This window comes from Camelus bactrianus, chromosome 7, assembly GCF_048773025.1.
Source record: "Camelus bactrianus isolate YW-2024 breed Bactrian camel chromosome 7, ASM4877302v1, whole genome shotgun sequence".
Lineage (NCBI taxonomy): Eukaryota > Metazoa > Chordata > Mammalia > Artiodactyla > Camelidae > Camelus > Camelus bactrianus.
In genome coordinates this window covers 62,820,880-62,843,960 of record NC_133545.1, presented here as the reverse complement: position 1 = coordinate 62,843,960, position 23,081 = coordinate 62,820,880, and the positions used below count along the sequence as shown (strand labels likewise).

The window sequence follows — 23,081 nt, the reverse complement described above, 5'->3', positions numbered from 1 at the left end:
TAAAGGAGCATATTTTTAGGGGAACAGAAAAAAAGAGGATTTTTTTTAAATAAAGGAATATATTTTAAGGAAACAGCATATTTTTAATGGAGAAAAGATATATATTAAAAGTACCTGTATTTGTTACTTGATCACAAATACTGGAATTAGTGAAATCAAAAGAATTTGAGTTGGAAATGATCTAATTAATGTATTTTACATATAGATAAATAAACTAAGATGCAGAGAGGTAAAATAACTTGCTCAATGTCTTGTAGCTAAAATGTTGTGGACATCTAACAGGAAGTAAATTAACAGGAAGTAGGTACTTCTTAAACTAGCCAAAGAAGTTTACTTTGAACAATAAATTTTATTTAAACAATTTTCAAAATCAACTTTCCCATAAGAAATAAGGTAAACAGCTTCATTACATCCCTTCTAGAGGATGGGCTATATATAGCAAACAGTTAGCTGCTGCTATGAACACAAATTTAAGAACTCAGCCCAAGATGAGTGAGAAAAGTAGGAGAGCAAGAATTACATTGGACAACTGGTGGAAAGAGCTAAACCAAATCCTGTGGTAAACTAATCCCTCTCATCTTAAAAAAAAGGGAAGGTTTTAATTCTAATGGAGACTTTTTGGTGTTTTCTGATACCATAGCTTCTCAAAAAACTAAAGGAACACTTTTCTAACATGATGCAAAGTTAAATTTTAAGTAGCTAACACAGGTAAATTTTTAAGGATAAACAAATATAACTCCAGTACAAAACAACAGAAATTACAAAGGCGAATAAGGGACGGTGTGCTGTGGAGTGGCACTTGCTAGGCATTAGCTATCCTACTGCATGAGCTGGGAATGCCTGAGAACACAAGTGATACTTTGCCCATGGGATAGATTAAATCTGAGTGGTGTGGCATGTAGACAGCAATCAAAGATTACTAAAGAGAAAGCTCATAAGGCAAACATGGGAGAGAAAAAGCTGGAATGAGATAGCTTTGAAAAGAAGCACTAACATTTATAACTAAGGATTCACTGTTTCTAAAAAGAAAAGAACAAATCATCAATTTACCAGCATGCATAATGAATAGGTGCCCAGTGGTCACTGTCTAATTGGTTGACTGAAAATCTTTCGCTGAGTAGTCGGCTTAATAATTCTGAATCTCCTTCACAGGCACTTCGATGGAGAGGAAAATCATCTACCCACTGTCGTTCCCTAATCATTAAAAACAGAACAAACAAACAAAAAAGCACTGTTGAAATTTAAGTTGTTTTGAAACAAATGGGACATTATCTATGAAAGCTATGTATCACTAAGCAGCTGTAAGCTACATCATCTATGCCATGATTACACTGCGTATTAATTGCATATATCATTTGAAACAATGCTTTAACATTAGAATGTAAGTTTTTAAAAAGCAATATGGACTAAAACCAAAACAGTACTTGTCTTCTGTCACACTGCTCATGCTTCTCTGCCATTTTTCCTGTTTGGGAATTTGAATTTTTGAGTAGTCTGGAGCTCCTAGACCAAAGTATGGATTTATTACCACTTTATCTACCTAGAAAGGGAAAATAAAAAACAAAAACCCTTTAAGAGCTTTAGATACTTGACTTTAATGTATATAAACAGAGTTAAGTGCAGATGTTATCTTAATGTTTATAATTAGTAAGACATGCATTTATCTCAGGGAAAAAAATTACATTTGAGATGAAATGTCTTTTGAAATCAGAGCCAAAATTCATTCAACTCTTACCCGGTTTGTATATTGAAGATCTGATCCGAACAACGGGTTGTAAATACAAGTATCTGCTTTCTCTAGGGCTAACATTTTACTCTTTATTTCTAGTGCACTATAGCCCATATGTAGTGAGTTTTCTGTCTGACCCGATTCAGTAGCATATGCAGGGTTTATAACGTTAGTTTTTATCCGCTCAAGAGGAGATGGTCGGAATAAAGCTGGAATAAAGTGAGATTGTGCGTGACGTTCATCTAACCACCTGGCAAAATAGAAGAGGTAATAAAAGTATTTGGTCAAAGTGAAGATAAAAAAAATTAAACTATTATCCAACTCTGATATGTGATTCTAATATTACATTCAGATTTGCATAATTTTAATTAGCATTAGTTAAGTACTTCATTTACTGTTCATAAAAGTTTTGTTAATGGACACAGCAAACTACTTTTAAATACGGATATAACATTATTATTATAAAAACCCCTTTCAAAAATCATGAAGCACTTTGCTGTTACAGAAAGACAAAGGCATGATAGGCAAAATGACTTCTTCACTGGTAAGGGAAGTCAATACTACATCTAGTTTTATAACAAAGAAATCTTAATATTTAAGCCAGGGCAGTCTTTGTCATTTTTGAAGAATAAAATTAACATGTTGTAACCAAACCAGGACAATCTTGCCTTTGGGGTTTTAAATTTTTATATTATACATACAAAACTTACTATTTCTTCAGACATGTGCTATTAATTTTATTATTTTCTTGCAAAAGTATTTGTATCTATCAGAGCTAATTTCTACTATGAATATGTGTTTGATATATTAAAAAATATTTTTAATGGCAGTTCTTACTTATCCAAGGCTATTAACATTCTTGCTGTAAGTGTAGCAAAGTGAGTGCTGGATTCACTACAGACTCGCATAATATCTTGTAAGCAGTAAAAAATTGGGCATCCTGGAGTATATGTATATTTAGTATTATCTGAAAAAGAAAAATGAAGAATTACGCCATCATATAAAAGGTTTATGACTGCATATTTTTTATTTTAAAATATATAGTATGTTAAAAAATTGTTGATTATAACATAAATTGTTCTAGATCTGGAATTAGAAAATTTGGATTCAAGTGGTAGCCAGCTCTCTGACCTTATCCATTTGGGTGAATATAGGATTTAGAATCTTGGAGGACTGCAGAAATTGTTTCCTCTTTCTCTTCCTCAACAATGTTGTAAAATTCTGACTAATAAGATTTCCAGCACCATTTAAAATCTGAACTTTTTAACCTAAGTTTGGCTGGGAAAAAAAAAAAACCTGGAATGCTAGAACTGGCTAATAAAACATGCATTAAGTATTGTGTAGCAGCAGTCTGATGAGATGTCCACAGTGGGTCATTAATACACCATCAGTCTTATTATTACCTTACATGAGGCCAATACTCTGTGGGTTCCAAAATGATTTTCACATCTAATACCTCATCAACAACTTCTAGCAGAATGAACCAACTAGGAACAGATCCCTAGCTTACAAATAAAGAGATGGGGCTTAAAGAGGTGATTTTCCCAGGGCACAAAAATAGTGGACTGTAAGGTATGCACTGAAACTCGGTATTTTATCTATTATTCCATGATGTCAAAGGCTCCAATTAAATTTTCATATTAGATCTAAATTCCTTAAATATTACCAATGTTGCTAGGCAGAGTATTTTGGAGCTATTACTGAACACCTTCTCGACTCAAATACAAGATAGGTCCTGATCATAATCTGTTAATTTTCCAATATACATAAATACCTATATTATTCTATCTATAGCATAGTCTTTGAAAAATCCCTCATTATAATCTGAAAACTTTTCATTTCAGTTATGATTTCCCTCCTCACTTCTTTATTTTACTTTAAAAACAGAAACAAAAACATTACTGATCAGTCCAAAAGCCTGAATATTACTTTGAAATCAAAACATTTTTAAGTAACAAAGTTCCCCATCTTTCATTAATTTTAAACATTTGCAGATACTAACTACTATATATAAAAGAGATAAACAAGTTTCTATTGTATAGCACAGGGAACTATATTCAAAACCTTGTAGCAACTTATAATGAAAAAGAATATGAAAACAAATACATATATGTACATGTATGACTGAAACATTATGCTGTACACCAGAAATTGACACAACATTGTAAACTGACTATACTTTAATAAAAGAAATAATAAATTTTTACAAAAACATGCATCTTACAACAGTATTACAATAGTAACTATGAATCCAAATTCTTATGTTCCTCAATAGACTTTAACTTAGCATCTAAGATACACAAAGATTCATAAGATAAAATTTAGACTTTACCTTTGACAACTGATGGAACAATAAATAATGCTGCTTCTCTGCCCATCTTCTCCCCATCCAGAGGAAATTTCTTCATTAGTACCACTCGTTTTCCTAATCATTTTTTAAAAATTCAGTAAAGATAAAAAAAAGAGAGCCTTTTAAAATCTTATAAATTACTTTGAGAATTCAAACAAAAATTTTAAAGATAGCATTAAGAGGAATTAAAAAATGAAAAGTCAATTTTATTATATGCACTAATAAAAACAGGTAATTCTGATAATAATGCAAATCATTCTGTGGACAATCAACCAATAGATTCACAGTACTGACTCATTAAAAGAGAAGGTACTATGCAGGGCAAGGAAAACTGTCCTACTAAGGACTGACAGAGCAGCTGAAGAGCAAGGCACCCTCAAAGTCAAAAGGTGTGTATTTCCTCACTCAGTTGGGCTGTAGATGCTAAGAATTTTACTAAAGTCTAAGCTGGCCAAGGAGGGTGGTATACATAAACTGCAAAGTGTTAAACTTTAGTAGCTCTTCATTTAACATTCAACCTTCACCCTCAATTTTCATTTTTATTAAAATCTGATTGCACTACAAACTATTGTTCTGAACTGTAACCACCATTCTTAGTCTGTTTTCCTGAAGTGTTAGATACAGAATAATATTCTAATAAATTCCAGAGGCAATATTTCTTTTGTCTGGCTTGGGGTCTTGTCCCACTTAATCTTTCCTGCCTTGCTGTTTCCCCAAGCCCAGGTATGATCTATTGTTTAAGTGCCTGGTTGGTAATTTATATATGTAAGTATGAGATGTCATGGGGGAAAAAAAAAAACACTGATTACAACTTGAGGAGTGAGGCTCCGGTCCTAACTCCTGGATTTTTGCAGGTGAAAATCTGCATTTCCATTTTCCAGGTATAAAAATGACCATATACCAATTTATAGGACCAATTTAAGAATTTCATGAATAAGTTAAGTGTGGTTTTGTAAACTATACATAGCACTGCAAAAAGGGGCACAATTGCTGCTATTATAAAGTCATTTATAATTTTCATGTGATGCTTATAATAAGAACTTGTATTACTCTATAAAATTATTTCATATATTTAGAAAAACTATTGAATTGGATAGCCAGAATATGGTATGGCTCATTAATCTATCTATTTAGTTATGTAAAACCTCTATTTTACCTTATAAAAGCTGCTTGAAAATTTAATAGTGCATTCCACTGTCTTAAGTATACAATGCATAATTGTGCTAGACATGTTTCAGGGTGCCTGTCTACTCATAACTTCCCCTAAGAAAAACTACCCAGCCCTCTGAGCCAGGAAGCATTTTTGTTAACTCTGATACCACTTCCATCCCACTTCTGAGTGAATGAACCAAGTTGTACAGTTTGGCTAATTTATAGCAAATTATGACTTGTCTACCTTAGCTCAAATATGTGATCTGGGCTCACGCTTTGTCTCAAGAATTCAATCTAAGAATAAATCTTGATACCTATAACGATTTAGCAATAGTAAAACAAGTCTGAATGAAAATTTATCAGAGAAGTACAAGACTGAAGTAGAAAAGCCTGAAAAATTTGTGGCATCTAAAGAGAGCCTTTCACATGCTTTGATCACTCACGGGGATAGTTGCCTTTTTAGCTAAGATTAATTTCTAGATCATTTTATTAAAAAGTCAATCTGATAATTAGAGAAAGGGGATTCTCTTTGTGGGACTCAGAATGTGTATCAAAGATCTATAAATTAATGCAGGAACTTCTTGTAATCTTGAGTTACAATGCTTGGAGTCCCAACCAACAAAACTCCTTCAGGCCCTATTGAGGAAGTTACCTATTTGGGGAGGTAAAATATGGTGAATGGTACTTCAAAAGTTATGAAACAGGCTTATAGTCCTATTTATCTCTAGAGAACTATCCCAAATAACCAATTAGTCTAATCACAGGATTCAGCGTTATCTGTGCAACAAAAAATAGTCTCTCAAGTGAAACACATGAATTAGACAACCAATCTCTATAAAGATGAACAAACAGGAAAAAAAAAAAAAAACCACTAATAAGCTTTAAAAAACCAAAAAAGTACGCACAGAGAGGTATGCTTTACCTCACTAACAACAACTGTTTTCAGCTGCTATTTGACTGAAATTAGCTTACCTTTTTAATTATAATGCCTGAATCCTGGCCAGAGTATGTAGTTTCTATGATTTCTGACTGGCTGTCTGCTTCTCCTGAGGCTACAGCCTGAGAAAACTGATCACTGTTTAATCAGTTTCATAGCCTGTACATCATCTGATATTTTAAATGGTGCCTGAACCTTTTATGAATGTTTCTACAATTCAGTTTGGCTCTTTAAAAAAGATTTTCTTCCTGTGATCAACTGGGAAGAAAACCTCTGCTACTTAGTAATTTACAGGATTCTCTGAAATATATGAATTCTTAATTGTTTCTTAGTTATGGAGAGAGGTTTATAGTTTTCTCTATCCTGGAGTAGAGAATTTAAAAGATACTTAACTAGGGACCTATACTTCTAGCAAAAGTAATTTGTACTTTCTTTTAGTCACCCCTTGGCTTCCTCTCTCTCTTGAACAACATAATTTAAATATTTTCAATTTTTGTTTTACTTTAAATTATTTAAATATTTCAAAAATATTTTTAACTTAAATAATTGTTAAGTTCTTTTTTTAATTGCTGTAAGAATTTAGCTTTTTAAATAATTTAGGAAACAAAAAGAGGAGTTACCGAAAACACAATAATATTGGCCTATATATTTATCTATCTTATTGGTTTTCTTTGTTCCTGCTTATCGCTGTGAGTTATTGTCTACTGTCCTTTAATTTCAACCTGAAAAGTCAAGTAACTTCTTCAAGGGGTTTGGCTACACCTTAAAAAAACAGAAATTTCTGGGTCTTTTTCAAGTTTTCCAAATGGAAAGGAACATAAAAAGAAACTGATTTTAATATATTTTTGAAAATGTCTATCTCCACAAGCATTTAAAGCCAACTGTGTTAAAAAGAAAAGTTTCTTACCTCTGATACCCTGATTTGCAGGAGAAATTGGTTTGGTGGTTTCTACTACATAATCCAATATGCCTTGTGTTATTTCACTGTTGCCTTGAAGTTTAGTTTCCAACAAAACCTTCTTTCTCTTTTTTTTCTGTCCCTCAATAGGAACTTCATGCAACAAAATCTTAAATGAAAAAATAATATTAGGAAATGTTTAAAATAAAATGTAGTTGCTGTAGAATATAATAAGCCAGCAGTCTTTCTTAACCCTGGCTGCATATTAGAAAAAACCTGGACGCTTTTAAAACAGTATCAATACCTAGCTTCGTCTCAGACCTATTAAATTAGAATGTCTGAGGGGTGGGGTCCTGGTACCAGAAGTTTTAAAGTTCCCCAGGTGATGCAACAGTGCAGCTAGGCCTGAGAACCAGTAAGCCAAAACTGTTGAAGCAGCAGCCTCCTGAGAATCCCTGCAGTATCCTTTAATAGGTTTCAGATAACTAACCTTACAAAAGCAATAAAAGCAAAATGCTAGGGAAGCCAGCTGAAGTTAGATTAGATTAGAAGTATTTTATGATGCTTGAAATCTGCTGCATAGAAAAGATAACAATTCTGTTTTGGGTTTTTCTTTTTTCAGCATCAATCAAGTTTACTAATATATGTAATACAATTCAGGATTACAGAGAAGTAACTTAATTGCCTAAAACTTAATAAAAGGTAAAAATGTATTTTAAAATGAACTGTTAAAAATAGTTCTTTGGGAAAATAACCAAGAACAATGTTTAGATTGGAATTTTGAATAAGCTGAATTTTGCAATTTTTTTAAATGTTTGAGTGCCATTCCATAACTGTACTAAAAACCAAACTGTTATAAATTATAGAACTCAAACAAGTACCTTTAAATATCTAATAACTTATTTGTGTCAATGAATAGAAAAATGATCAAAACATGCAGCAATAAAAAAGACACGATGATGGGCAGAGAGCTAGGTTTGTCAATTCTATTTTGTCAAGATAAAAGTTGTCAACAAGAATTTACAAGCTATGGTAATACTTTACAAGTGAATGAAAATGATAATGGAGAATGCCATTCAATGGTAGCAAATCGAATGTTAGTAAATTGTTCTCACTTCATATGACTTAGCTCTGTATTCCCGAGAATTGAGACTGGCAGCATTCTTTGGACGAATAACAGCAACATACGCATCTTCTATGTTTTCTGGATTTCCCATTGCTTTATAAAACAAAGAAACCCTTGAAAGATTAAATTAGAAGACACAATCACTTTGAAAAATAATTTAAAAAATAAAATGTTGATTTTTCTATCTCAGAATATATACACTACCTAAAAAGCAAGTCAGAGATGACTGTATCTTACCATTGAACTATTCAAAACCTTAGCTTATAATTTAAGATTACCTTGTGGTCCTTTTTTCCTTTTCTATTAAAGGTAGTTTTTTAAAATGGGGATACATACTTTCATAGGTCTTAACAGCATAAGAATCGGTCTTATGGACCTAAAAAAAGGTGATACGATTATAAAATGTCTTGTAAATACTAAGTAAATAATGACTTGAAATAGTAATTCATCATAATACACACTTATTTTCCATAAATTGCAAGTGAATGTTAGATTGTTAATAGTTTGGAAGCTGGGAATAGGTAGCTGCCATTGACATTCTTTCCAGTCTCTAGAAAGAACTTTGATATGTGACATTTGGATGAGCTACAGTATACTGTATAATTTTCATTGGAGGTGCCTATCACAGAGTCAAAAACATTTAGTCAGTTGATGAAAGCTTTCTGATGATGACTTAAGAATATTTTCCACTTCCTTTATCAATTCCCTAGATAATTGAAAACTTTTCTTCCAGACAGACAGACACACACACACACACACACACACACACCCTACATATGCACACTTTTCCCCTGGACTAATTTTAAGTCTCTGTTGGGCCATTTCCAACAAGTAACTGAATTTCAAGTGCTTTCTTGGTTGTTGATTAGTTCTATCTCCTCATTAACTGCTACTATTAATTTTTTTTATGGCTAGACTAAAATACTTCTCTTTGTATTGAATATATTTTATTTATTCTTAAAAAAAAAAAAAAAACTTCCTCTCATTTATATGCCAGTAAATTTCTAAAAGAACATCAAAAAAGGAGTTGCTTTCCTGGCCATAATGAGATGAACATCCTTCAGTGTTTTTTTAAAGCCCATTAGGCATTAAAATGGTCTGTTCATATTTAATGAGTTCCTTATTGCTCCAACTCTCATACAAGAAAAAGAAATCAAGTAATTCTTAGTTTTCTAAACACAATTTAAAGCAGATCAATTCTTGTGCTGGTCTACTCATATTAAAAAAAAATCTATCAGCAAAATGCTTTATTTGATAATACTTACCACTTCTCCAGAATATTTGATATCACACATCAATTTTTAAAATATAAACAAATACAATTTTTTTAAAAACCATGAGGATTGTTAAGTATTTTGTTTTTACACCATTTGATGTGAACAAACTCCCAGAGTCTAAAAAATGATTTTCAAGAAATATTCATATTTGAAACATTTGAAATAACATGAAAAAAGGAAACAAAGTCTTAAGTTAGGAAAAGAAGAAAAGCTACTAATATATGCAAGCAAAACTGCTAAGGCAGGAACACATGCAAAGGTCCTGGAAGAGAGCAATTTGAGCTAAAAATAATAGAGAAAGGTATAACTAGAGTTTGCAACATGTTTTAGACAAGGGTTCAAGTGACTAAGTATAGGAAATGTGTGGCATTTTGTTATATGGCTCATTCTATTCTGGAAAATGCTTAGGTATAAATGATAATATGCTGCCTGACTAGTGAGGCCTTTATGTAGAAGCGGTTCTCAGTTGGGGATTTTACCTACCTGGGATTATTTGAAAATATGTAAGGGCATTTCCTTCTAGTCACTATGACTGGGGAGAGATGGGGTGTACAAATGCCCCTATGTGGCTGGTTTGTTAACATCTCTTTACTACGCTAGACAGTCTTGTTGAACAACATGCCAATAATGTCTTTAATAAGAAACATTCGCTATATAAAGTACAGATGGACAAACTCAAAAAGCCTTTTGCAATGGAAAAAAAAGATTTAGTACATGAATATGGGTATTGTAAACTTAGTGAGCAAAAGTCAAAACTGACAAGATGATTTACCAGTTTGCAAAGTAGATGCTAACAGAAATTACCAACAATGATCAGAAAGTGTAACTTCATGAATAAAAACCAAAAAATGGAGCATTATCATAAAGTTCTGTAGATGTTCCTAAGACAGAAAATGATTCCCCCTTCCTCCATCCTTAAGCAATGTTTCTCAACCTTTTAAAATCCATGCTAAGTTTAAATAACCAAATCAAACCAAAAAAAACCCTTATCAATGTGCATAGTTGAAAATTGCTGATAAAATGTATTTTCTTTTTAGACCCACCAGCCAAAATGATTTTATCAAGATGTCCTTAAGTTTTTATTGCATTTACTTTCTAAACATAACATTTAATATGCTTTTAGAATAATATGAATAATTGCAAACACCTATAATGTTTAATATGTGCTATACACTGTGCTAAGTGCTTTACATGTATTAACTCACTTTATTCTCCCCCAAACCTGATGAAGTAGGTATTTTTAATTGTTATCTCTGTTTTATAGAAGAAAAAAACTGAGGTAGAGTAGCTAAGTTACTTACCTCTTCTCTATTTTCCTGGAACAGTTTAGTATTTTATAGCATTAGAACATTAGAGAGATGGCAACTAAATATCAGTAAGAATTTCCATACAGGGATTTGTTGACCATTAAAAACTTCATCCTTTTGCTACACAAATTGGTGTATGGTAATAAAGAGAGAGGAATAATAAAGCAGAATAGAAAATAGTCATCGGTGTGACTTAGCTTGCTTTTTCCTTGCCCTTTCAACAAATTCTACCAGTCATCACTTTACCAATATCAACAAGCATCAGTAATTTTCAAATTCTTTCTGTTAAATGACATTCTATTCTGTAATTTAAGATATTTAATAATCCTCAAATAACTTTTGAAGGCAATTATACTAAATCTGGCTAACAGAGAAGGAACTAAGTAATACTGGAACTGGGAACCAAATGAATTCCTATAGTGAACTACAAGTACATTTACGGAGGTTATATGCGGTAGCATGATTTCATCCGCAGTATATCTAAATATGCTTTATTATCAGCTCCTACTGTAGTTCTACAACCCAATTCTAAGGGGAAACCAACTGACACATTACACATGGGGTTAAGGGAAGGATATCATGGAATGAATAATTTGTTTTTATATTGTTACGAAAACGTTTTGACATTTCCCCCAAATAACATGAGGACGTCAAAGCATTTAAGACGTAAGGTAGAGAGAAGCATTTGCAAACAATTTGTGAAGACACATAAGCTCTCCAAGAGTGAGATGGGAATGGAGGTGAGATACTGAGTCAGGTCAGCTAGATCAAAGATTTCTGGTGAAGCTAAAAACACATGGAGAAACTAGCAAAGAAGGAAAGTTAAGAGCCTTAGCGAGGTTTTTGTTGGAGAGAGGTGCAGAGAGGAGCGGCGAGCTGCAAGGGCAAGCTGTGAATGCTTTCCCTGAAATGACAAAAATAAACACTCTGCTTAGGAGGTTTTTCCTCCGCCACCACCCATTAACGTCCACTACCGGGAAAGGACGAGCATGCCTCTTTGCTCAAAGAGCTGCCTCCCATAAAGTGGCTTTGGCTTCTCGGTAACTGCTTGTAAGAAATAAAGTCCTTGCCTGGATAAACTAGATGTGGATGGAGATAGTTAAGCCTCCCACCTCTCTGTTTTCTCTCGCTGGAGTCTGGATCATGCTCCTCCCCGTCTCACCTGTGAGGGAGGCCGAGCACCTCCCGGGCCGCTACATTCAACTCACTGGGTGGGACAGCCACCTGGGGGGGCGGGGGACCGTCACGGCTTTCTCATTCCTCCTTCCCTTCTCGTTCCCAGCGGCCGGGCCCAACTTCCTGTGACAGGAAAACACTCGATCACCACCAGAAGCCGATCGGCTCCGCTCCCCACCCCGCGGCTGGAGGGCTTGGCTCTCTGGACTCGGAGAACCTCTTGCTCACAAGCTCTCTATTGTCCTTTCCTCTCCTCGCACCTCAACGCTATGCACCCCTCACCCTCTCCCGAAACTAGAGGACTCAGGTCTTCAAGGGCCTTAGCTTTCCCTCCCGCAGCTACCGGGGCGAAGAGATCACTTCCGGGTTCACATCCCTTACAGCCTCGCGGTTGGCGGCGGAAGAGCTTCCGGGTTGGCGGCCGAGCTGCTGCTGTTCCTGCCGCTTCTCTCTCAGGCAGCAGGCTGTCTGGGGCTGGTGGTGGACGGCTCGAGGACTGGTGTGGTGGCGGCGGCGGGCGTGCTAGTGGCAGAGCCGGAGGCGGTGGAGGGAAGGAGGGCGGTTCGGGCTGCGCGCGCGCGGGCGCGCGCAACACTGGAGCATGAGCCGGACTTGACCGCGAGGAGGAGGCAAGAGCCACCGCCCCCTCTTCCCCTCCCCCGAGTGAGGCGGCGCGGTGGCCGGAGAAGGATGTGGGGAGCCCACCCAGTCTGAGCCTCGCCGCAGGCGCCTCCGGCTTGCACAGCGTTCGCCGCGGGCCTCCAAGTGCGTACCCTCGGCCCCAGCAGCCTCCGCCCGGCCGGCGCGCCGGGGCCGGCGAGGAGGGGGAGCCCGCTGCGAAGGGGGCACCGGCCCGGGTAGGTGGGGCGGATAGAGTACCTGAGGTCACCGGCTTAGCGCAAGAGGCAGAGGCGGCAACCGCCGTGGCAGAACTGCAGAGCTGCTGGGTCCACCTGACCCTTATCCTCAGCCCGGGAAGTAACCGTAAGTCTAAGCTTCGCCATGCTGGTCTGTTTGAAGCTATCTCAACCCATTTTGGGCTCCGAATTTAGCGCTGCCTAGTTCACGCCTTCCCGGATCTCTTACAAATGTGTTTCCCTTCTCTTGTATAGGATTTTCTGTCTCCATCTATGAACTGGCAACATCCTCTATCTGCCCAATGGGAGCTTTTCTCCCAGCGAATTTTCAAGCCTTTGGGTCTCCGTGGCGCGCCCCAACCTCACCATCTGGATGCATCTCCTTGTCCCGCTGTCCTCAAAAGATCTGTGCCCTCCCTCTTTTTCTATTTGTACCCCCGACCTCAGAGACTCCCCCGCCCATCCTTTGAGACGTAGAAAGCCATGGGTTCGGCTCTTCAGTCCTGAGCGGGTGGATGGATGAAAGTGCTCTGCAGGGCTGTGATGGGTGGGGATAGGTGCAGATAGCTCTAGTGAACCTTTATTTTTGCAGCTTCTACCACCAAAACAAAAGAATAGGCCGCTCCCCTGGACCTTCATTTCTCTCCTTTTCTAACTGTGTATGAGCTGTTGTGTACTTTGCTGTTTGAGTCTCAGGAAATTGGAATTAGAGCTGTAATTAAGCACCTCCCAAGGAGATTTTGAGAATTAGTCTCACAAGCTCTATTCATTCGGAGTGGCATATTGAACAATCTTGTATTGAAATGAAGATCCATTCCAGATGAGATTTACCAGTAGATCTGAGAAATTAACGTGAAAACAAAAGTATGATGTTTCAAATGTGTTTTGGATACCTTTAGATAATTTTTAGTGTTTTGGATTTACATTTAGTTCTTAATTTACAAAGTGTGTGTGTGTGTGTATGATGTGAAAATCTTTCTGTTGGAAGGTTTTGCTTTGTTAGTGGTTTAAAAAATTAATGGTTTTTTATCATGTCAGGTTATGTTTGATAGGTTATTACTTTAAATCCTTAATTCCGTAGAGACTTTTTTTTAATTGATGTGTATCAACCATCTACAGATGTCACATACCTTTGTGCCTATCACTACTCCTTAGTTTAAAAAAAAATTAACCGTGAATATCTTCAAAGTGTACTTCCAGATTTTGGACTAGGCATTTTTTTCTTGTTAAAATTTGGGTTTCTTTTCTAACTGCCACTGCAGAATTTTCTAGAAATTAGATTTTAAAAAATTATAATGGTGTCTGTGACTAGACAATAGCTCTTAATGAAACTTAATGCATTTTATACTTTTCAAGGCACTGTAGGCAGCAAATGATAATTTAAGAATAATTTTCCTCTGTGTGTTGCGGGTTCTTTGTTATTCTCTAAATTACTCTAATGTAGACTGGTAGCTTTTTTTTTTCTGAAAACGTCATTTTGTTAAGAAAGATAGATGTACTTAATAATGATTTTTTGTTTGTTTTCAAAACCTCCTAGCCATTGATTTGGGACTTTTATTTGATTTGTAACTTCACACTTTACAGATTTTGTCTGAAGTAGGCTCAAGAGCTGTAGCTCCAGCTGTCTCTCTGGAAATGTACTTTACTGACTTGTTTCAGAGCCAAGCACTGCACAGAGTTGAGTATATTATTAAGGGTGTGGCTTTTGCTTTTTGTAAGATTGATCAGTTTCCAAATAAAAAGAGCGAGTCCTGTAGTGAAGTGATGGGCAATTGACCCCCAGTATCCTTTGATGTAGGGTAGGGAAAATAGGACTGTATTTACACATTATGCTTTTTCCCTTGCCCATTGCACTGGGAATTTTGAGTTTTCAATATGAAAGTGTTTTGAAACCATGCAGGCTGTGCCACAAGTGTGGGCTCTAACAGGTGGTTTCTGAGATATGGGAGAGAAGTTATGTTAGCTACTCTTTTATACTCCTATAGTACTGCCCACTTTTGAGAGTTGGTTTTCTTTCTTTCCTTTTCTGGGGTGTGCATTTGAACTTGTGAAAGTGAAATATGTGTGTTTACAACTTACTTGTAGGTAAGTTCAAGCTAATTTTCATGTATAAGTAGATGGAACTATGAATTAGTTTTCATATATAAACAGATGGAAAAATTGTGAATTTATCTGATTCTCATTGAATGGAAGTTAGGAAAGATTCCTCAATGCTTTGAGTACTTTCCCCCCTTTCAGGATGCACACATTTTACTTAGATGAAATTTTAAAATACTTCTCTCTAATATTAGACTTTATATATGACACATTTGCCAAAACAGATTTGAGAGTGACTCAGTCATTATTAAAAAGACTAGTCTGAGGAATTTCAATGCATGGATCTATTTCTTTTCTCAAAGTGTGATTTGCTTAGGGAATAGTAATTTTGGGACTCTATTTTTTAGACAACCTCAGACTACTTCTTATTTTTTCTTTCCCAGATAACTTACTTTCATACTCACTTCATTTCAGTAAACCTTTACTGAATGTCTATTATGTGGAACTACAAGGATAGATTAGATTCCTTTCCTCATTTAATTTGCCAGTTTGACTGTGATTCTATCCATCTGCCTTTACAGACATCTCTAATAAGTTTTTGAGTCACTTGATCGTATTTCAGCATTATTTCAGATCCTTTTTTTCTATGAGAATTAACATAGCCATTTATTGAGTGCTTAATTAATGCTAGTCACCATGCTAGGTGCTTTATATACCTTATCTCATTTAATTCTTAGAACTGACCTAAGAAATATTTTATCTCCATTTAAAAACCACATAGGTTCTGGTTTGTAGTAAGTAACATTGACTATTGTCTTACTTGTTATATGCTAGAAAAGATATGACATTAAAATTTCTCTGTAAGGGGAAGAAGTTATAATGTGGTTAAAATGGTTTTTTCAATTAAAAAATAACTTTAAAAATGGTTTTCAATTTTCTAATAATGCTTTGAATAGATTCTAATTTCATAAGATACTAATATCTTTTGTTTACTAGAGCAGATGAATTATATCGTATCAAAATGTAATTTTCAGTTGTTTAAACCTTTGAAAAGACAATTATGAAGTTCATTATGTTTAACTGTAATAGATCTTCAGGCATGTGTATAGCTTTTTTTTTTCCTTAGTTAATTATTGGGACCAGGAGCCTATAAAATGTACTTAAAAATGTATATATTCTCCAGAGCAGAGAATGTATTGAGCTATATGAAATCTCTTCAGCTTTAAAAAATTTTGACAACTATCTGATGTCTTGGAGAGTTTTGGCTTCTGCAATGAAATGTGTTCCTTCTTTAAAAATGATCTTACTCATCTATTAGTAGGATATATGCTTTATCAGCAATTTGGTATGGTTCAATTTTACTGCTTTTTGACCCTATCACATTTTTAAAAAGATAATCATCCACCGTCAACTCTTTTCACCAAGTTTCATTTGTATTGTTGTTTTTTTTTTTTTTTTTCCACGAAAAACTGTGAACAGTTAGCCATTCGTTAGGCTAAGGCCTTTTGCTTCTGGTTACACACACTTGTTTTTAGGACAGTAGAGCAGATAATTATTCCTCCTCCAGGTATTTTGGTATTTTGGTAATCTTTGGTATTTTTTTTTTATCCTCAGTCTGACATACATATATTGTAGCTTGACAAAGACAGTTTTTCCCCTTTAAGTGTAGCAAAATTCTTGATACTTAGGTCACTGTATTTTCTAATTGGAACAATATTGGGGACAGAATTCCTATTCAAGACATAACAATGATAAAATCATAAGTGCATTAGGTGTTGGGACCCTAGAGACGAATAAGTCAAGATTCCTTTCCTTATTGAACTGTGAAATGCCTATTTAAAATCCATGAAGAGAAAGAAAATTCATTTTAAAATATTGAGATGCTTTTATGCCAAGCAGGCATAAAAACATTCTATTAATGTATCCCCTCAGGGTATTGTAAACGAATGTATGTAAATAAATACATTCAGCCAGAGTTTTCATTCTATTTCCTAGCCTCAAACAATAGCCAGTTATCATTTGCTGTAACACTAGATGTTCTGTATTACATATTGATATAAGATTTTTAAAACCTGTTTTGAAATAATTTCAAACCGAATAATAATAACAATAATAATAATAATAATAATAATAGAAAAGATACCAAAACTGTACAAAGAACTTTTATATCTCCTTTACTCAGATTCTGCCATTTTCATATTTTACCGCATTTCTTCCATTGCCTGCCCTCTTTCTGTCTCATAAGTACATTATATATATGTGTGTATAAATACATACATACATACCCATTGTTATAGTCTTTTTCTGAACCTTTTGGAGCAAGCTGCAGACATGGTGTTCTATCACCCGTAAATACTAGTGTCTGTTTCTCAAAAACAAGGCACTGTCTTATATAACTCTCCAAATTAGAAAATAAGCGTTGGTACAACACTACTGTCTAGTCCAAAGAACCTATTCGTATTTCGACAACTATCCCAACAATATCTCTTTCTTTTCTAGTCCAGAATCCTGTCCAGGAATACATGTTGTATTTAGTTGTCATGTCTCTTCAAACTTCTTCAGCTTCATTTTCCTCTGTCTTTCATGTCCTTGACAGTTTTAGAAAGTACAGGCTTTCCATTCTGTAGGATGACCCTCAATGTAGGTCCATGTGACACTTCCTCATGACTCCAATCAAGTCATGCGTTTCTGGCAGGAATACCACAGAAATGGCCCTGTGCCCTTCTCAGTATATTGCATCCATGCTATCAGACCATACTGCTACTGGATATTAACACGTTGATCATATTGGTGTCCTTTTGTATTTGATCAGTTTTTGTGGAGAGGTATTCAAAAATTATGCATCTTGTTTCTCACCAAACCCTACTCACTAACCTTAGTATGGGTATCAGAGATGACCTCCGCCTGAATTAACTACTTTTATAATGATTGCCAAGTTCTGTTTCTCTATTTCTATTATTTCTTCTATATATATATTAGTTAATATTTTATTGTAAAGTAGAACTTTTCTTTTTTATTTATTTATTTATTTAATCAGTAAGGACTCATGGGTTTTGGTTTTATTTAGTGTGTTGTGTGATTTGTTACTATTATTATTTATTTTGCTGTTTAAATTGTGCCTGATTTAGCCAGTAGGGGCCCCTTCAAGCTGGCTCCTATGCATATTTATCATGCTCCCATCTCATTCATTGTGCACTTCTGGCAGAACATGCTATTCCTGGTTCATCTTGTACTTTGCTTATTCCAGCCTTGGAAGCAGCCATTTCTCCAAAGAGCCCTGTTTAGTTTTTGTTGTTGTTATTTATTTTTGTGTATGGTATTTAAAAACAAAGATCTAGGAACTTAGTGTGTTCATTGCTACTGGGGTGTCATTGCTTATAGGGACTAGGAAATGTATAAGTATTTTAATATGGTTTGTGTACACACACATATATGTATAATATACACACTTACATGCGTCTATAATTATTTCTATACTTTTGTGTATATACTTTAAAACTAAGTTTGTTCCTATACTTCAAATTCCCTAATCTAATACCCTAGGGTTCTTTTTAGCATTTGCCCTTTCAGTGTTTATAATGCCTTCTTTGGCGGTAAGAAACTTAGCTTCACACTAGCCTTAATATAGTTATCATGTGTCCAGTTGTTTTGTTACCATTCCCCATGTCATGTAGATCATTACCTCCCTGTATTTTCTCCTACAACATCCTGCATCATTGCCTGCTGGGCCTGCTGGCCTATGTCTCGTTGTAGATCCACAACCTCTCATTGGGCCCACAGCTTTGTGTAGCTCCCTATCTGCACACAGCACCCCATTATCTTTGCATCTGGGTCAGTTTGTTCACACCTCTGCTGGCCTTCCTGACATGCCTTCAGTGCTCTGCATCCTCACCCAGCATGCTGACTACTTTGCATAGCTCAGTATTTCATTAGTTAATTTTTAAGCATGTTTTCAAAGATTTACAAACATACATATATGTGATAAAATATTTAACTCTATGGTATTCCATTGTGTGTGTATGTGTGTGTGCATCCAGACACAGACACATACACACATACACACACACACACACACACACACACACATATCCCTACCTACCTGTGGTAGAATGATTAACAACCATAAAGTCCTCCCATCCTGGTATGAATTCCCCTTTGCCAGGTGGCTTTGCTTCTTCTCCCATCTATTTCTCTATCTCCTGAGTGTTGGCTAGCCTTATGATTTGTTTTGGCCAATGAATATGGTGGAAGTGATGTGTAAGTTCTGGAGCTTAATCCTTAAAAAGACCTTAAAGAAGGCTTCCTGCAGCTGTTGTGTAAGGAAGCTGTTCTAGTTTATAGGAGGATGAGAGATCTCTTAGAAGAGAACCAAGATGTCCTAGTTGACAGCTTCAGCCAATAGACATGAAAGAGGGCTATCTTGGACTCAGCTGATTTATGCTCATTTATACCTATCTTTGCCTTATACCTTCCAATGTTTCTGTCTTGAGGATATCTCTTTCCTATCCCAGGTATACAAATTTCTTTCTAAATTTTCTTCTAACTTTGTATTGTCTTTCCTACCAATTAGGAATCATGTTCAGTTGCTCTAGATATTGAAAAAGAGTGGTATAAACAAATCAGCAGGGCCATTTTCCTTAAGTACAGTTGTCCTTCCATATCTGCAGGGGGTTGTTTCCAGGAACCTACGCAGATGCCAAAATTCATGGATGCTCAAAGTCCCTTACAGTCAGCCTGCCATATCTACAGGTTTCTCATCCTCTAATGAGAAATTAGAGATAGGCTGTCCAGGGCTGTTACGGTGGTTCCACGGTGTTATCCAGCATTCAGGCTCATTTGCCTTTCATTTCAGTCATCCATAGCAGGTGCTTGTTACCTTTTGGTCCCAGGATGGCAATCCAGTCTGAGCAGCAATTTCTTTCTATTTCTTCTTTCATCATCCATGGCTCTGCCTATCTTAACTGAGGATCAAATCCGGTTTGGTAACTATAACTTCTGGAGATGGGGCCAAGACAAAGGAGGTCCCCCATAATAGCAAGTTCTTGTGAAATATTTTTTCCATTCTTTGAAAAAAATAATGCTGATTTTGCTTTTTGTGTCATAATAAATGTGTGTGCAGAATAAGGCCCCAGAATCTCTTCCTTTAACCTATTAGGCAGCTGGGTGTATTTTCCCTCAGTTATTTACAAGCCAGCAGGGAAATCAACATGATTATGTTCTCAAATTGGAAACTAATGTTGTTGAGAACACAGAAGTTTATTATTATATTCAATAAGTAATATTAATTAAAAGTGTTTTATGTGCTAATGACAATGGTAAGCAGTGGTGTAAAACTGAATATGGTGTGATCCTGTCCTCAAGTTTACCACATAATTGGGGAAGCATGTTAAACATTTCATTATTGTATTAGATGGTATGTTGAGTGTATTATCAAGTTAGTGAGTCAGGACACCTAACTGTTAGTTGAGGGTTGGAGAACTATGATCAGGGACCTTGACAGAGGAAAACAGCTTCTAAGCTGAGACCTGAATGACTAGTAGAAGTTAATCTATTGAGGAGGAGCATACAGGGGCATGGGAAGAAAATTCCAGGAGCTTTAGTATTGCAGAGATGGGTCTGAGTTATAAGAGATAGGCTGTGATAAATTCTGGTCTTGGCAGGGACTTTTTCTTCACTACTTAAGCACTAGGAGCCTTGGAAAGTTTTAAAATGTGATTGGACAAGATCAGATTTGTCTTAAGCTAGTTTTTGTGGGGGGCATGCTTTTGGGGGTGGAATCTGGAAGCAAGGGTATCTATTAAGTAGGAAGTTTATCTGATATCTTAAAATTTATAACATATTAGTTAAGTAAATATTTATTGAACACCTATGTGAATATAATGTGGGAGAATAAAGAGATATGTAAAGCATAGTTCCTATTCTCAAGGAGTTTGTATTTTTAAAATAACTAATCACTATATATCAACAATATGAGGCAGTATGAGTCTTATGGCTTCTATCCTGTAAAATGAGGACAAGTAAGAACTAGAACTAAAACTTGATCTAAAAAATTTTACTGATTTGGGGGGAAAAGTTAATAAAATTATATTATTTAAAAAAAAACTTGAACCCACACAGAACTAGAACAAATAATCCTAAAATGTATATGGAACCACAGAAGGCCCCAAATTGTCAAAGCAGTTCTGAGATAAAAGAATAAAGTTGGAGGTAAAATCCTCCCCAGATTTTAGACTATGTTACAGAGCTACAGTATTCAAAACAGTATGGCACTGACCCAAAAAACAGACACAGAGAGCCATGAAACACAATAGAGAGCCCAGAATGAAACCTGTTCACCTGCAGTCAATTAATCTATAACAAAGGAGGCAAGGATATACAATGTAGAAAAGACAGTCTCTTCAATAAATAGTGCTGAGAAAACTGGACAGCTCAAAGAATGAAATTAGAACATTTTCTCATACCATATACAAAAATAAACTCAAAATGGTTTAAAGACCTAAATGTAAAGCCATAAAACTCCTAGAAGAGAGCATAGGTGAAACACTCTTTGATGTAAGTCATTGTAATATTTTTTTGATTCAGTCTCTCAAGGCAAAAGAAGGAGAAGCAAAAATAAACAAATGGGACCTAATCAAACTTAAAAGCTTTTACACAGCAAAGGAAACCATCAAAAAAATGAAAGGACAACCTAAGGATGGGAGAAAATATTTACAAATGATGTGACCAGCAAGGGGTTAATATCCAAAATATATAAATAGCTTATACAGTCAATATCAAAAAAAACAAACAATTTGATCAAAAAGTGAATAGACATTTTTCCAAAGGAGACATACAGATAGTTAACAGGGACATGAAAAGATGCTCAACATTGCTGATTATTAGAGAAATGCAAATCAAAACCACAATAATGTATCACCTCATACCTGTCAGAATGGCTATCATCAAAAAGTCTGTAAATAACAAATGTTGGAGAGGATATGGAGAAAAGGGAACTCCTTTACACTGTTGATGGGACTATGCATTGAAAAATAGTGTGGAGGTTCTTCAGAAAACTAAAAATAGGACTACCTTATGACCCAGCAATTCCACTCCTGGGGATATATATGTAAAAAATGAAAACAGTAATTTGAAAAATTAGATGTACCCCAGGTTTCATAGCAGCAATATTTACAATAGCCAAGACATGGAAGCATCCCAAGTGCTTGTCTGTAGACAGTTGGCTTAAGAAGATGTGATATATATACAATGGAATATTACTCAGCCATAGAAAAGAATGAAATACTTATTACCTTTTGTAGCAATGTTGATGGATCTAGAGAATTAAGCTTAATGAGATACGTCAGACAGGGAAAGACAAGTGCTTTTCACTTATATGTGGAATCTAAAAAATAGTACAAGTGAATGCATATAGAAAACAAACCCACAGACATAGAAAACAAACTTGTGGTTGCCAAAGCAGGAGGAGGTGAGGGAGGGACAAACTAGGGGTTTGGGATTAACAGATACAAACTACTATTTTTAAAGGAGATAAGCAACAGGGATATACTGTATAGCACAGGACATTATACCTATTATCTTGTAATAACCTATAATGGAATATAATCTGCAAAAATACTGAATCACTATACTGCACACCTGAAACTAACACAATATTGTAAATCAACTATACTTCAATAAAAAAGCTTTTAAATAAAATCATTTTAACCATTCTTTAAAAAAAATTAAATCCAAAAGATCTTTGTGGCTCTAAAGCCCACATTTTTCCATGTATCCTAGCCTGCTTCAGTAACACTGTATCTCTTTACCTTATTTAATTATCAGTATATGTCTTACAAATTACCTCTGAAATAAGATTAGAGTGCAATTAAAATGGTTTTCAGTTTGGGACACAAATTAATGAAGGAGCTTCACCCTGACTTTCTCTGGACAGTCTCTGTGTTGGATGGATTATAACCAGGAAGATAAACGTTGGTCAGAAAAATTGCCACAGTACTTGAGTAAAACAGTTGTAAGCAGTCTTGATATTAGTTTCTGGGAAAATTAGTATTGAATTGATAGGACATTGGAAGACAATACTGTGGTATGGCATCCCATGTCACTAGATAGCTGAATAGTATTATTAATGTTGAGTCGTTTTTCCCATAGTTAATATACAGAGCAAAGAATGAGAAAGGGGCACACACTATTGCCAATAAATAAATAAAGCAGTGATGAGTTTTGATGTTACTTTTATTT

The 23,081-nt window shown here is 35.4% G+C and overlaps 2 protein-coding genes across 12 annotated transcripts in view; one reads left to right on the top strand and one right to left on the bottom strand.

Moving 5' to 3' along the window:
* Nucleotides 1-12,470, bottom strand: part of KRIT1 (KRIT1 ankyrin repeat containing) — a 32,459-nt gene extending 19,989 nt beyond the window's left edge. For 2 of the 7 annotated variants that reach the window (XM_045519944.1, XM_045519950.2), the window contains exons 1-8: nt 11,939-12,289; nt 8,182-8,305; nt 7,076-7,235; nt 4,062-4,154; nt 2,567-2,696; nt 1,736-1,979; nt 1,425-1,540; nt 1,051-1,194 (exon numbers count right to left, since the gene is read on the bottom strand). In XM_045519944.1, the coding sequence (XP_045375900.1) occupies nt 1,051-1,194; nt 1,425-1,540; nt 1,736-1,979; nt 2,567-2,696; nt 4,062-4,154; nt 7,076-7,235; nt 8,182-8,283 (989 nt within the window). In that variant the 5' untranslated portion in view covers nt 8,284-8,305; nt 11,939-12,289. The other 5 variants (XM_045519949.2, XM_045519946.2, XM_045519947.2 and 2 more) reach the window with 5 other exon arrangements.
* ANKIB1 (ankyrin repeat and IBR domain containing 1) overlaps nt 1-23,081 on the top strand; it is a 200,240-nt gene that overhangs the window by 68,635 nt on the left and 108,524 nt on the right. For 4 of the 5 annotated variants that reach the window (XM_010959469.3, XM_045519943.2, XM_045519941.2 and 1 more), the window contains exon 1: nt 12,504-12,936. The exons of the other annotated variant lie outside the window; for it this stretch is intronic. The gene's annotated coding sequence lies outside the window, so the exon portion shown is untranslated. Of the gene's footprint in view, nt 1-12,503; nt 12,937-23,081 lie in introns of those variants that run through there. 5 annotated transcript variants of the gene reach the window in all.